General features: G+C 51.4%; 1 protein-coding gene across 12 annotated transcripts in view; it reads right to left on the reverse strand.

Moving 5' to 3' along the window:
* The window catches only part of DOCK7 (dedicator of cytokinesis 7), a 94,157-nt gene extending 83,013 nt beyond the window's left edge, over positions 1-11,144 (reverse strand). For 11 of the 12 annotated variants that reach the window (XM_075286648.1, XM_075286647.1, XM_075286644.1 and 8 more), the window contains exon 1: positions 11,065-11,144. In XM_075286648.1, coding sequence (XP_075142749.1) covers positions 11,065-11,102 — 38 coding nt within the window. In that variant the 5' untranslated portion in view covers positions 11,103-11,144. The remainder of the gene's footprint in view (positions 1-11,064) is intronic. The other variant, XM_075286645.1, reaches the window with a different exon arrangement.
* Between the last annotated feature and the right edge of the window lie 6,070 nt (positions 11,145-17,214).

Here is a 17,214-nt window from a genome sequence, read left to right on the forward strand (position 1 = left end):
TGATAATGGGATGGCTAACACAAGGCTGACCCAAAACACGGCCCTCACCACATAGGACTAGTAGGGGTAAGATTTGGGCCACATGACGACGGATCCTTGGAGCCTCGACCCACAGAGATGATCAAATGACTGGTCCTAGAAGATTGATCCCACACAGGTGAGCTGCGGACAGCGCCAGGAGCCAGATCCCACAGTGATCTGATCAATGACTTAGTAACCCGATCCCACAGAGGTGATCTCATGAATGTGACCTTAGTGCCCTCAGTACTCTGATCCCACTAAGGTGATCTGATCAATATCTTAGTAACCTAATCCCACAGAGGTGATCTGATCAATGATACCCTAGTACCTTAGTCCAAAATAAGTAATCTCATCTATGCCTAAATACTCTGATCCCACATAGGTGATCCGGATCCAATATCTTAGTACTCTGATCCCACATAGGTGATCCGGATCCAATATCTCAGTACTCTGATCTCACATAGGTGATCTGATCAATATCTTAGTACTCTGATCCCACATAGGTGATCTGATCAATATCTTAGTACTCTGATCCCACATAGGTGATCTGATCAATACCTAAGTACTCTGATCCCACATAGGTGATCTGATCAATACCTCAGTACTCTGTCCCACAGAGGTGATCCGGATCCAATATTTTAGTAATCTGATCCCACAAATGTGATCTGATCAATGCTACCTTAGTTCCCTAGCCCAATATAAGTAATCTCATCAATGCCTAAGTACTCTGATCTCACATAGGTGATCTGATCAATATCTTAGTACTCTGATCTCACATAGGTGATCTGATCAATATCTTAGTACTCTGATCTCACATAGGTGATCTGATCAATATCTCAGTACTCTCATCCCACATAGGTGATCTTCAGCAGATCCCATACAAGTGACCTGACAACTATCCCTAGGTCCCTGCCCCCGCAGTCTCGTGTGCAGGTCTTATTAGACATTATATGGTGACTATACTGCGCCTTCTCCATGGTACTGGACGGACACTATACAGTAATGCAGAGCTACATGAGCCCATAGATATATATACAGTATATAGCCATGACACGCTCCGCTCTGCTGCATCTGAGATGTAAATGATGGACTTGGAGGAGTATAACTATATACTGCCAGGGTTCGGCCTCCGCTCTGCTAAACAGGATATATATTTTAAGCGATGATTCATATATACATTTTTTTTTTCCTTTCCAAAGAGAAACAAGAAGTGATGGGAATGAGGCGACGAATGCGAGGACGGGGGGAGATCCCCAGAGCAGCGCTCCTCAATGACAGGCTGCAGGGGGTGAAGGGAAATGAGACAAGTGACCTTTACGCACTGCTATGGGGATGGATAAGGGACAATAAAGCTTTCATATACAAAGCCTAGCTATAGGCCACAAGCTGCCGGGGATGCTGGGACACCATAGCAAACGACAACATTAATGTCTATGGTGGATAAAGCCTTCAATAATAAGGACACCCCAGTCAAAGATGGGGCTGGGGGCGGGGCATGAGACCGGGGTCCTCTCTTTGGTACTCTTATGCTCCGCCCCATTAGGCGGTATTAAAGGGCAATACCCAACTCGGGGGTTGCGCATGCTATAAATATCTGACATATGGCGGTCACAAGTGTGGGCGCGCTCGGCTGTCTCTGTAAGTCCAGTGAATGTCAGCCACCTCTCCATCTACTGCCCGTAGCCACCAAACCAAATAGGTCTGGGGTCAGGGACCCCCATTACTCAGACAGGTCAGAGGCCTAGAGACACAACCCTCATCTACCATCCATATATGGCATAAGCTGTAGCTATCAGATGGGAGTACCCCTTTAATTTTGCCATAAGTATTCCTTAAAACACAGCTAAACCTTAAGGCTTTTTTTCTAGAAACAGCGCCACATCTGACTATGGGTTGTATCCGGTACTGCAGCTCAACTCCATTAAAGTGAATATGGCTAAGTGTCAATACCACACACTACCAGAGAACAGGTGTGGCGCTGTCAGTGAGGATTCGCCAGGGACATCAACAAGGGCAATGGTAACGACCATTTCCAGGAGGAACAACAGAGGAACGAAAAGGATCCAAGAATGGTTATATCATAGAGAATATACAGAGAGAACAGATCTGATCATTGTGATACACAAAAGATACAATCGATATAAAGTAACTTTGTGGATTCATTCTGATACATTGTAATAAACTGGAAGAAGAGGAGACCAGGTGTGAACAGGGCTGTATACATGGCAGCAACCAGAGGTCTAGAAACTAAAGAAAAGCAAAGGACGAGAGACCGAAACTGAAAAATCTAGGACACCATAGAAGCCCCTTCACGCCTGAGCGAGCCGTCACCCCGCACCATCAACACTAGCAATATAGCAAGGCGGAGCTACAGGGGTCACCGCTCTCCCCCATAGGGCTGGATCCAGGGGTATGGCGGGGCCTGAATAACGAAACAGGCATTAGTGTAGAGTACTGCGCCCCTGCCATCTACCCCAAGCACCCTGGGCCGACAATGGCACTGCACGTACTAGATATAGTACAAGGGAATGTCCATGAAGAGACCCCACAGCAGAACCGAAATGTCACCAAACACTACACGGAGCATGAGGAGCAAATAGAGTGTAAAGATATGTCAGCACTGAGTGATTTCAGCTCTGAAATTGCAAAAGACAGGCTGCAACCCAGGATAAGAAATGTAATGCACTATGGCCCAGATTTATGAAGACCGGCCACTCCGCCAACGGAGACTCTACCACAGATTCCGCTGGAGGAGAGAAAAGGTCTGCAAGGAGGAACAAGAAGAATAGTGAGCACAGCTCTGGAGTATAATACAGGATAAGTAATGTAATGTATGTACACAGTGACTGTACCAGCAGAATAGTGAGCGCAGCTCTGGAGTATAATACAGGAGAAGTAATGTAATGTATGTACACAGTGACTGTACCAGCAGAATAGTGAGCGCAGCTCTGGAGTATAATACAAGATAAGTAATGTAATGTATGTACACAGTGACTGTACCAGCAGAATAGTGAGCGCAGCTCTGGAGTATAATACAGGAGAAGTAATGTAATGTATGTACACAGTGACTGTACCAGCAGAATAGTGAGTGCAGCTCTGGGGTATAATACAGGAGAAGTAATGTAATGTATGTACACAGTGACTGCACCAGCAGAATAGTGAGCGCAGCTCTGGAGTATAATACAAGATAAGTAATGTAATGTATGTACACAGTGACTGCACCAGCAGAATAGTGAGCGCAGCTCTGGAGTATAATACAGGATAAGTAATGTAATGTATGTACACAGTGACTGTACCAGCAGAATAGTGAGCGCAGCTCTGGAGTATAATACAGGATAAGTAATGTAATGTATGTACACAGTGACTGCACCAGCAGAATAGTGAGCGCAGCTCTGGAGTATAATACAGAATAAGTAATGTAATGTATGTACACAGTGACTGCACCAGCAGAATAGTGAGCGCAGCTCTGGAGTATAATACAGGATAAGTAATGTAATGTATGTACACAGTGACTGTTCCAGCAGAATAGTGAGCGCAGCTCTGGAGTATAATACAGGATAAGTAATGTAATGTATGTACACAGTGACTGTTCCAGCAGAATAGTGAGCGCAGCTCTGGAGTATAATACAGGATACGTTATGTATGTACACAATGACTGTACCAGCAGAATAGTGAGCGCAGCTCTGGAGTATAATACAGGATAAGTAATGTAATGTATGTACACAGTGACTGTACCAGCAGAATAGTGAGCGCAGCTCTGGAGTATAATACAGGATAAGTAATGTAATGTATGTACACAGTGACTGTACCAGCAGAATAGTGAGCGCAGCTCTGGAGTATAATACAGGATAAGTAATGTAATGTATGTACACAGTGACTGTACCAGCAGAATAGTGAGCACAGCTCTGGAGTATAATACAGGATAAGTAATGTAATGTATGTACACAGTGACTGCACTAGAAGAATAGTGAGCGCAGCTCTGGAGTATAATACAGGATAAGTAATGTAATGTATGTACACAGTGACTGTACCAGCAGAATAGTGAGCACAGCTCTGGAGTATAACAAAGGATGTCAATATAAACTCAGGATCAGTGCAGGATAAGTCATGTAATGTAAACAATAATATATTCTGCTATTTCTAGGTGACTTAACCTAATGGACACAAGATGTCAATCTATCTCCATCACAGTGCTCAGAACTGATAAAATTTACTAAATCATGGAGAATACCTAGAATTTTCCTCTCAATAACAGATATTTATTCCATTCTGGCAGGCGCTCAGATCTGTGTGACTAATATGAATGGAATGAGGACAGAAAGATATTACCTGATAATACAGAGCCAAGAGGAGGAAACCACACAGTACTATCCCCCGTGTATACAAGATCAGAACTGTGAAGTCCGTTACTTGCAACACCCAAATACTTAACCTAAAGCTGCTCTGTATATCTACATACATTACTTATCCTGTGTTATACTCCAGAGCTGCACTCACTATTCTGCTGGTGCAGTCACTGTGTACATACATTACATTACTTATCCTGTATTATACTCCAGAGCTGCGCTCACTATTCTGCTGGTACAGTCACTGTGTACGTACATTACATTACTTATCCTGTATTATACCCCAGAGCTGCGCTCACTATTCTGCTGGTACAGTCACTGTGCACATACATTACATTACTTATACTGTATTATACCCCAGAGCTGCGCTCACTATTCTGCTGGTACAGTCACTGTGTACATACATTACATTACTTATCCTGTATTATACTCCAGAGCTGCGCTCACTATTCTGCTGGTACAGTCACTGTGTACGTACATTACATTACTTATCCTGTATTATACCCCAGAGCTGCGCTCACTATTCTGCTGGTACAGTCACTGTGTACATACATTACATTACTTATACTGTATTATACCCCAGAGCTGCGCTCACTATTCTGCTGGTACAGTCACTGTGTACATACATTACATTACTTATCCTGTATTATACACCAGAGCTGCGCTCACTATTCTGCTGGTGCAGTCACTGTGTACATACATTACATTACTTATCCTGTATTATACACCAGAGCTGCGCTCACTATTCTGCTGGTACAGTCACTGTGTACATACATTACATTACTTATTCTGTATTATACTCCAGAGCTGCACTCACTATTCTGCTGGTGCAGTCACTGTATACATACATTACATTACTTATCCTGTATTATACTCCAGAGCTGCACTCACTATTCTGCTGGTGCAGTCACTGTGTACTTACATTACATTACTTATCCTGTATTATACTCCAGAGCTGCACTCACTATTCTGCTGGTGCAGTCACTGTGTACATACATTACATTACTTATCCTGTATTATACTCCAGAGCTGCACTCACTATTCTGCTGGTACAGTCACTGTGCACATACATTACATTACTTATCCTGTATTATACTCCAGAGCTGCACTCACTATTCTGCTGGTACAGTCACTGTGTACATACATTACATTACTTATCCTGTATTATACTCCAGAGCTGCGCTCACTATTCTTCTGGTGCAGTCACTGTGTACATACATTACATTACTTATCCTGTATTATACACCAGAGCTGCGCTCACTATTCTGCTGGTGCAGTCACTGTATACATACATTACATTACTTATCCTGTATTATACCCCAGAGCTGCGCTCACTATTCTGCTGGTACAGTCACTGTGTACATACATTACATTACTTATCCTGTATTATACTCCAGAGCTGCGCTCACTATTCTGCTGGTACAGTCACTGTGTACGTACATTACATTACATATCCTGTATTATACTCCAGAGCTGCGCTCACTATTCTGCTGGTGCAGTCACTGTGTACATACATTACATTACTTATACTGTATTATACTCCAGAGCTGCACTCACTATTCTGCTGGTACAGTCACTGTCCAGAGCTCTGGAGTATAATACAGGATAAGTAATGTAATGTATGTACACAGTGACTGTACCAGCAGAATAGTGAGCGCAGCTCTGGAGTATAATACAGGATAAGTAATGTATGTACACAGTGACTGCACCAGCAGAATAGTGAGCGCAGCTCTGGAGTATAATACAGGATAAGTAATGTAATGTATGTACACAGTGACTGTACCAGCAGAATAGTGAGCGCAGCTCTGGAGTATAATACAGGATAAGTAATGTAATGTATGTACACAGTGACTGCACCAGCAGAATAGTGAGCGCAGCTCTGGAGTATAATACAGGATAAGTAATGTAATGTATGTACACAGTGACTGTACCAGCAGAATAGTGAGCGCATCTCTGGAGTATAATACAGGATAAGTAATGTAATGTATGTACACAGTGACTGTACCAGCAGAATAGTGAGCGCAGCTCTGGAGTATAATACAGGATAAGTAATGTCATGTATGTACACAGTGACTACACAGCAGAATAGTGAGCGCAGCTCTGGAGTATAATACAGGATAAGTAATGTAATGTATGTACACAGTGACTGCACCAGCAGAATAGTGAGCGCAGCTCTGGAGTATAATACAGGATAAGTAATGTAATGTATGTACACAGTGACTGTACCAGCAGAATAGTGAGCGCAGCTCTGGAGTATAAGGGTGCATTCACACTGAGTAAACGCTAGCTTATTCTGAACGTAAAACACGTTCAGAATAAGCGGCGTCTAAAGCAGCTCCATTCATTTCTATGGGAGCGGGGATACGAGCGCTCCCCATAGAAATGAATGGGCTGCTTCTTTCACTCCGTGCAGTCCCATTGAAGTGAATGGGGAGTGCCGGCGTGTACGCTCCAGCATGAGCAGAGCTTGCCGTATACGCCGGCACTCCCCATTCACTTCAATGGGACTGCACGGAGTGAAAGAAGCAGCCCATTCATTTCTATGGGGAGCGCTCGTATCCCCGCCTCCCATAGAAATGAATGGAGCTGCTTTAGACGCCGCTTATTCTGAACGTGTTTTACGTTCAGAATAAGCTAGCGTTTACTCAGTGTGAATTCACCCTAATACAGGATAAGTAATGTAATGTATGTACACAGTGACTGCACCAGCAGAATAGTGAGCGCAGCTCTGGAGTATAATACAGGATAAGTAATGTAATGTATGTACACAGTGACTGCACCAGCAGAATAGTGAGCGCAGCTCTGGAGTATAATACAGGATAAGTAATGTAATGTATGTACACAGTGACTGCACCAGCAGAATAGTGAGCGCAGCTCTGGAGTATAATACAGGATAAGTAATGTAATGTATGTACACAGTGACTGCACCAGCAGAATAGTGAGCGCAGCTCTGGAGTATAATACAGGATAAGTAATGTAATGTATGTACACAGTGACTGCACCAGCAGAATAGTGAGCGCAGCTCTGGAGTATAATACAGGATAAGTAATGTAATGTATGTACACAGTGACTGCACCAGCAGAATAGTGAGCGCAGGATACAGGATAAGTATTGTACTGTAATATATATACTTGTATTGTACTGTATTGTACTGTTATATTTATCCCAATACACCTGCCCCACCCCACCCCCACCTCCCCATATAGCGGTCACCAACGAAGAGGAAGATGAAACTCCATGGACTGTTATAACCCAAACCACCACCCCCCACCCCCTATACCCACCACTCACCCACCCGAATACAACTCTCCCCCCACCGCCCACTTTACTAGCTTTGGCAATGCCAAATACCTATTCGGACGTGCCAATAAAGCTTTTTTGATTTGATTTATATATACACACACACTACTAAAGAAAATACACAGTACGCTAACTCTAGTTACAGCTATGGTTATTACAGTATGGCGGTATTACACAATGTATGTATTACAGTACGGCGGTATTATATCATGTATGTATTACAGTATGGTGGTATTATATCATGTATGTATTACAGTATGGCGGTATTATATCATGTATGTATTACAGTACGGCGGTATTATATCATGTATGTATTACAGTACGGCGGTATTATATCATGTATGTATTACAGTATGGTGGTATTATATCATGTATGTATTACAGTATGGCGGTATTATATCATGTATGTATTACAGTACGGCGGTATTATATCATGTATGTATTACAGTACGGCGGTATTATATCATGTATGTATTACAGTACGGCGGTATTATATCAGTCACACGTATGATGTACCTGTAGCTTCTTAGCACTGGTGATATGTTGCACATAATAGTAATTATGGGGGTGGGGCAGGAATATTATTGTCTGATAACAGAGAACAATAGACTGCTTGCAGGTGCACTTCTATGTAATAGACAGTCTCTGTGTCAGGGCCCAGTTCAGACCTGTCAATAACCCTCCTATAAGCAGTAATTATATAAAGCCTCCTCTCTATATTACAGGGAACTTCTCAGCCCTCCTGGATTTTACATAAAAAAAACAAAAGGAACAAAGAAATCCTACAAAAAGCCGCCCCTGCTCTAGAGCCCCCCAACCTGCGGCTGTCAGCGGAACCCCCCCCCATTGTGACCTATATAGATATAGATTATACATATATAGCCCCGGAGATCTGGTAAAGGGTATACTGGGTATTATAGGGGCGCGATACTGCGAGGTGCAACCGACAGGGTCTGGGGTATTTGGTTGAATGTCACACTCTGGGGTATCAGGTCTGGGGTAGATGTCACACACTGGGGTCTGGGGTAGATGTCACACTCTGGGGTATTGGGGTCTGGGGTAGATGTCACACTCTGGGGTATCGGGTCTGGGGTAGATGTCACACTCTGGGGTATCAGGTCTGGGGTAGATGTCACACACTGGGGTCTGGGGTAGATGTCACACTCTGGGGTATTGGGGTCTGGGGTAGATGTCACACTCTGGGGTATCGGGTCTGGGGTAGATGTCACACTCTGGGGTATCGGGGTAGATGTCACACTCTGGGGTATCGGGGTAGATGTCACACTCTTGGGTATTGGGGTCTGGGGTAGATGTCACACACTGGGGTATCGGGGTAGATGTCACACTCTGGGGTATTGGGGTCTGGGGTAGATGTCACACACTCTGGGGTATCGGGTCTGGGGTAGATGTCACACTCTGGGGTATCGGGGTAGATGTCACACTCTGGGGTATCAGGTCTGGGGTAGATGTCACACTCTGGGGTATCGGGGTAGATGTCACACTCTGGGGTATCAGGGTCTGGGGTAGATGTCACACTCTGGGGTATCAGGGTCTGGGGTAGATGTCACACTCTGGGGTATCAGGTCTGGGGTAGATGTCACACTCTGGGGTATCGGGGTAGATGTCACACTCTGGGGTATCGGGGTAGATGTCACACTCTGGGGTATCAGGTCTGGGGTAGATGTCACACACTCTGGGGTATCGGGGTAGATGTCACACTCTGGGGTATCGGGGTAGATGTCACACTCTGGGGTATCAGGTCTGGGGTAGATGTCACACTCTGGGGTATCGGGGTAGATGTCACACTCTGGGGTATCAGGTCTGGGGTAGATGTCACACACTCTGGGGTATCGGGGTAGATGTCACACTCTGGGGTATCGGGGTAGATGTCACACTCTGGGGTATCGGGGTAGATGTCACACTCTGGGGTATCAGGTCTGGGGTAGATGTCACACTCTGGGGTATCGGGGTAGATGTCACACTCTGGGGTATCAGGTCTGGGGTAGATGTCACACACTCTGGGGTATCGGGGTAGATGTCACACTCTGGGGTATCGGGGTAGATGTCACACTCTGGGGTATCAGGTCTGGGGTAGATGTCACACTCTGGGGTATCAGGTCTGGGGTAGATGTCACACACTCTGGGGTATCAGGGTCTGGGGTAGATGTCACACACTCTGGGGTATCGGGGTAGATGTCACACTCTGGGGTATCGGGGTAGATGTCACACTCTGGGGTATCGGGGTAGATGTCACACTCTGGGGTATCGGGGTAGATGTCACACTCTGGGGTATCAGGGTCTGGGGTAGATGTCACACACTCTGGGGTATCGGGGTAGATGTCACACACTCTGGGGTATCGGGGTAGATGTCACACACTCTGGGGTATCAGGTCTGGGGTAGATGTCACACACTCTGGGGTATCAGGGTCTGGGGTAGATGTCACACTCTGGGGTATCAGGTCTGGGGTAGATGTCACACTCTGGGGTATCAGGTCTGGGGTAGATGTCACACTCTGGGGTATCAGGTCTGGGGTAGATGTCACACTCTGGGGTATCAGGTCTGGGGTAGATGTCACACTCTGGGGTATCGGGGTAGATGTCACACTCTGGGGTATCAGGTCTGGGGTAGATGTCACACACTCTGGGGTATCAGGTCTGGGGTAGATGTCACACACTCTGGGGTATCAGGGTCTGGGGTAGATGTCACACACTCTGGGGTATCGGGGTAGATGTCACACTCTGGGGTATCAGGGTCTGGGGTAGATGTCACACTCTGGGGTATCAGGTCTGGGGTAGATGTCACACACTCTGGGGTATCAGGGTCTGGGGTAGATGTCACACTCTGGGGTATCAGGGTCTGGGGTAGATGTCACACTCTGGGGTATCAGGGTCTGGGGTAGATGTCACACTCTGGGGTATCAGGGTCTGGGGTAGATGTCACACTCTGGGGTATCAGGGTCTGGGGTAGATGTCACACTCTGGGGTATCGGGGTAGATGTCACACTCTGGGGTATCAGGTCTGGGGTAGATGTCACACTCTGGGGTATCAGGTCTGGGGTAGATGTCACACACTCTGGGGTATCGGGGTAGATGTCACACTCTGGGGTATCAGGTCTGGGGTAGATGTCACACACTCTGGGGTATCAGGTCTGGGGTAGATGTCACACTCTGGGGTATCAGGTCTGGGGTGCCCATTGTCCCGTCCCTCCCCCTCTCCCCGCACACAATGCCCGGCCTGACAGGCAGCACTGAGGAGGGGGTCGGTCAGGCCTGTCAGCCCGGAGGCGGGGGCGGCCTGTTCTGGGAGCAGAGCCTGGGAATCCCCTCTGGCCCGGTCCCTTCTCCCGGTATTCCCGGCCGGCCTGTAGGGTGGAGCGGAGCGGGCGGCCCCGGTTACCTGCTGATCTTCTGGGCGAAGGCGCGGCGCTCGGCCATGGCCGCCACAACCAGCGACTCCCGGCGGAGGGAAGATCGGGAGCGCTGGGAAGCGGAGTGCGCGCTACTGCGGGGGAATACGGCGGCGGCTGCCGGCTACCGTAATGACTGCAAGAGGCGCGCACCATGCAATAGGGATAGAGGGAGACACTGACTACAGCAGCCTCAGCCTCCTGACCACTAGGGGGAGTCACTGACTACAGCAGCCTCAGCCTCCTGACCACTAGGGAGACACTGACTACAGCAGCCTCAGCCTCCTGACCACTAGGGGGAGACACTGACTACAGCAGCCTCAGCCTCCTGACCACTAGGGGGAGACACTGACTACAGCAGCCTCAGCCTCCTGACCACTAGGGGGAGACACTGACTACAGCAGCCTCAGCCTCCTGACCACTAGGGGGAGTCACTGACTACAGCAGCCTCAGCCTCCTGACCACTAGGGGGGGACACTGACTACAGCAGCCTCAGCCTCCTGACCACTAGGGGGGGACACTGACTACAGCAGCCTCAGCCTCCTGACCACTAGGGGGGGACACTGACTACAGCAGCCTCAGCCTCCTGACCACTAGGGGGAGACACTGACTACAGCAGCCTCAGCCTCCCGACCACTAGGGGGGGGGGACACTGACTACAGCAGCCTCAGCCTCCCGACCACTAGGGGGGGACACTGACTACAGCAGCCTCAGCCTCCTGACCACTAGGGGGAGACACTGACTACAGCAGCCTCAGCCTCCTGACCACTAGGGGGAGACACTGACTACAGCAGCCTCAGCCTCCTGACCACTAGGGGGAGACACTGACTACAGCAGCCTCAGCCTCCCGACCACTAGGGGGGGGGGACACTGACTACAGCAGCCTCAGCCTCCCGACCACTAGGGGGGGGGGGGACACTGACTACAGCAGCCTCAGCCTCCCGACCACTAGGGGGGGGGGGACACTGACTACAGCAGCCTCAGCCTCCTGACCACTAGGGGGAGACACTGACTACAGCAGCCTCAGCCTCCCGACCACTAGGGGGGGACACTGACTACAGCAGCCTCAACCTCCAGACCACTAGAGGGAGACACTGACTACAGCAGCCTCAGCCTCCCGACCACTAGGGGGAGACACTGACTACAGCAGCCTCAGCCTCCCGACCACTAGGGGGAGACACTGACTACAGCAGCCTCAGCCTCCCGACCACTAGGGGGGGACACTGACTACAGCAGCCTCAGCCTCCTGACCACTAGGGGGGGACACTGACTACAGCAGCCTCAGCCTCCTGACCACTAGGGGGGGACACTGACTACAGCAGCCTCAGCCTCCTGACCACTAGGGGAGACACTGACTACACAGCCTCAGCCTCCTGACCACTAGGGGGAGACACTGACTACAGCAGCCTCAGCCTCCTGACCACTAGGGGGAGTCACTGACTACAGCAGCCTCAGCCTCCTGACCACTAGGGGGGGACACTGACTACAGCAGCCTCAGCCTCCTGACCACTAGGGGGGACACTGACTACAGCAGCCTCAGCCTCCTGACCACTAGAGGGAGACACTGACTACAGCAGCCTCAGCCTCCTGACCACTAGGGGGAGACACTGACTGCAGCAGCCTCAGCCTCCTGACCACTGGGGGGGGGGGCACTGACTACAGCAGCCTCAGCCTCCTGACCACTAGGGGGGGACACTGACTACAGCAGCCTCAGCCTCCTGACCACTAGGGGAGACACTGACTACACAGCCTCAGCCTCCTGACCACTAGGGGGAGACACTGACTACAGCAGCCTCAGCCTCCTGACCACTAGGGGGAGTCACTGACTACAGCAGCCTCAGCCTCCTGACCACTAGGGGGGGACACTGACTACAGCAGCCTCAGCCTCCTGACCACTAGGGGGGACACTGACTACAGCAGCCTCAGCCTCCTGACCACTAGAGGGAGACACTGACTACAGCAGCCTCAGCCTCCTGACCACTAGGGGGAGACACTGACTGCAGCAGCCTCAGCCTCCTGACCACTGGGGGGGGGCACTGACTACAGCAGCCTCAGCCTCCTGACCACTAGAGGGAGACACTGACTACAGCAGCCTCAGCCTCCTGACCACTAGGGAGACACTGACTACACAGCCTCAGCCTCCTGACCACTAGGGAGGACACTGACTACAGCAGCCTCAGCCTCCTGACCACTAGGGGGGGGGGGGGGGGAGACACTGACTACAGCAGCCTCAGCCTCCTGACCACTAGGGGGAGACACTGACTACAGCAGCCTCAGCCTCCTGACCACTAGAGGGAGACACTGACTACAGCAGCCTCAGCCTCTTGACCACTAGGGGGAGTCACTGACTACAGCAGCCTCAACCTCCTGACCACTAGAGGGAGACACTGACTACAGCAGCCTCAGCCTCCTGACCACTAGGGGGGGACACTGACTACAGCAGCCTCAGCCTCCTGACCACTAGGGAGACACTGACTACAGCAGCCTCAGCCTCCTGACCACTAGGGGGGGGACACTGACTACAGCAGCCTCAGCCTCCTGACCACTAAGGGGAGTCACTGACTATACAGCCTCAGCCGCCTGACCACTAGGGGGGGGGCACTGACTACAGCAGCCTCAGCCTCCTGACCACTAGGGGGAGTCACTGACTACAGCAGCCTCAGCCTCCTGACCACTGGGGGGGGGGCACTGACTACAGCAGCCTCAGCCTCCTGACCACTAGGGGGGGGACACTGACTACAGCAGCCTCAGCCTCCTGACCACTAGGGGGAGACACTGACTACAGCAGCCTCAGCCTCCTGACCACTAGGGGGAGTCACTGACTACAGCAGCCTCAGCCTCCTGACCACTAGGGGGGGGACACTGACTACAGCAGCCTCAGCCTCCTGACCACTAGGGGGAGACAGTGACTACAGCAGCCTCAGCCTCCTGACCACTAGGGGGGGGGGACACTGACTATAGCAGCCTCAGCCTCCTGACCACTAGGGGGAGACACTGACTACAGCAGCCTCAGCCTCCTGACCACTAGGGGGAGACACTGACTACAGCAGCCTCAGCCTCCTGACCACTAGGTGGGGACACTGACTACAGCAGCCTCAGCCTCCTGACCACTAGGGGGAGACACTGACTGCAGCAGCCTCAGCCTCCTGACCACTAGGGGGGGACACTGACTACAGCAGCCTCAGCCTCCTGACCACTAGGGGGAGTCACTGACTACAGCAGCCTCAGCCTCCTGACCACTAGGGGGGGGGGAACACTGACTACAGCAGCCTCAGCCTCCTGACCACTAGAGGGAGACAATGACTACAGCAGCCTCAGCCTCCCGACCACTAGGGGGGGACACTGACTACAGCAGCCTCAGCCTCCTGACCACTAGGGGGAGACACTGACTGCAGCAGCCTCAGCCTCCTGACCACTAGGGGGGGACACTGACTACAGCAGCCTCAGCCTCCTGACCACTAGGGGGAGTCACTGACTACAGCAGCCTCAGCCTCCTGACCACTAGGGGGGGGGGGACACTGACTACAGCAGCCTCAGCCTCCTGACCACTAGAGGGAGACACTGACTACAGCAGCCTCAGCCTCCCGACCACTAGGGGGGGACACTGACTACAGCAGCCTCAGCCTCCTGACCACTAGGGGGGGACACTGACTACAGCAGCCTCAGCCTCCTGACCACTAGGGGGAGACACTGACTACAGCAGCCTCAGCCTCCTGACCACTAGAGGGAGACACTGACTACAGCAGCCTCAGCCTCCTGACCACTAGAGGGAGACAATGACTACAGCAGCCTCAGCCTCCCGACCACTAGGGGGGGACACTGACTACAGCAGCCTCAGCCTCCTGACCACTAGGGGGGGGGGGCACTGACTACAGCAGCCTCAGCCTCCTGACCACTAGAGGGAGACACTGACTACAGCAGCCTCAGCCTCCTGACCACTAGGGAGACACTGACTACACAGCCTCAGCCTCCTGACCACTAGGGGGGGACACTGACTACAGCAGCCTCAGCCTCCTGACCACTAGGGGGAGTCACTGACTACACAGCCTCAGCCTCCTGACCACTAGGGGGAGACACTGACTACAGCAGCCTCAGCCTCCTGACCACTAGGGGGGGACACTGACTATAGCAGCCTCAGCCTCCCGACCACTAGGGGGAGACACTGACTACAACAGCCTCAGCCTCCTGACCACTAGGGGGGGACACTGACTATAGCAGCCTCAGCCTCCTGACCACTAGGGGGGGACACTGACTACAGCAGCCTCAGCCTCCTGACCACTAGGGGGGGACACTGACTATAGCAGCCTCAGCCTCCTGACCACTAGGGGGAGACACTGACTACAGCAGCCTCAGCCTCCTGACCACTAGGGGGAGACACTGACTACAGCAGCCTCAGCCTCCTGACCACTAGGGGGAGACACTGACTACAGCAGCCTCAGCCTCCTGACCACTAGGGGGGGACACTGACTACAGCAGCCTCAGCCTCCTGACCACTAGAGGGAGACACTGACTACAGCAGCCTCAGCCTCCTGACCACTAGGGGGAGTCACTGACTACAGCAGCCTCAGCCTCCTGACCACTAGGGGGGGACACTGACTACAGCAGCCTCAGCCTCCTGACCACTAGGTGGGGACACTGACTACAGCAGCCTCAGCCTCCTGACCACTAGGGGGGGACACTGACTACAGCAGCCTCAGCCTCCTGACCACTAGGGGGGGCACTGACTACAGCAGCCTCCTGACCACTAGGGGGAGACACTGACTACAGCAGCCTCAGCCTCCTGACCACTAGGGGGGGGACACTGACTACAGCAGCCTCCTGACCACTAGGGGGGGGGGCACTGACTACAGCAGCCTCCTGACCACTAGGGGGGGACACTGACTACAGCAGCCTCAGCCTCCTGACCACTAGGGGGGGGACACTGACTACAGCAGCCTCAGCCTCCTGACCACTAGGGAGACACTGACTACAGCAGCCTCAGCCTCCTGACCACTAGGGGGGGGGGACACTGACTACAGCAGCCTCAGCCTCCTGACCACTAGGGGGAGACACTGACTACAGCAGCCTCAGCCTCCTGACCACTAGGGGGGGACACTGACTACAGCAGCCTCAGCCTCCTGACCACTAGGGGGGGACACTGACTACAGCAGCCTCAGCCTCCTGACCACTAGGGGGGGACACTGACTACAGCAGCCTCAGCCTCCTGACCACTAGGGGGAGACACTGACTACAGCAGCCTCAGCCTCCTGACCACTAGGGGGAGACACTGACTACAGCAGCCTCAGCCTCCTGACCACTAGGGGGGGACACTGACTACAGCAGCCTCAGCCTCCTGACCACTAGGGGGGGGCACTGACTACAGCAGCCTCAGCCTCCTGACCACTAGGGGGAGTCACTGACTACACAGCCTCAGCCTCCTGACCACTAGGGGGAGTCACTGACTACAGCAGCCTCAGCCTCCTGACCACTAGGGGGAGTCACTGACTACACAGCCTCAGCCTCCTGACCACTAGGGGGAGTCACTGACTACACAGCCTCAGCCTCCTGACCACTAGGGGGAGACACTGACTACAGCAGCCTCAGCCTCCTGACCACTAGGGGGGGACACTGACTACAGCAGCCTCAGCCTCCTGACCACTAGGGAGACACTGACTACAGCAGCCTCAGCCTCCTGACCACTAGGGGGAGACAGTGACTACAGCAGCCTCAACCTCCTGACCACTAGGGGGGGGGACACTGACTATAGCAGCCTCAGCCTCCTGACCACTAGGGGGAGACACTGACTACAGCAGCCTCAGCCTCCTGACCACTAGGGGGAGACACTGACTACAGCAGCCTCAGCCTCCTGACCACTAGGGGGAGTCACTGACTACACAGCCTCAGCCTCCTGACCACTAGGGGGAGACACTGACTACAGCAGCCTCAGCCTCCTGACCACTAGGGGGGGGGGGGGACACTGACTACAGCAGCCTCAACCTCCAGAATACTAGTGCTTACAAATGTCTCCAATACTGTATATAACATAACATCTGTAATAATACTGCATAATATATATAATACTCTGTAATAATATTGTATAATACACCATATCATATAATATAATTCACTGTAATAATGTATGATAAGCCATATCTTATACA

This window comes from Leptodactylus fuscus, chromosome 9 (assembly GCF_031893055.1).
Source record: "Leptodactylus fuscus isolate aLepFus1 chromosome 9, aLepFus1.hap2, whole genome shotgun sequence".
Taxonomy (NCBI): domain Eukaryota; kingdom Metazoa; phylum Chordata; class Amphibia; order Anura; family Leptodactylidae; genus Leptodactylus; species Leptodactylus fuscus.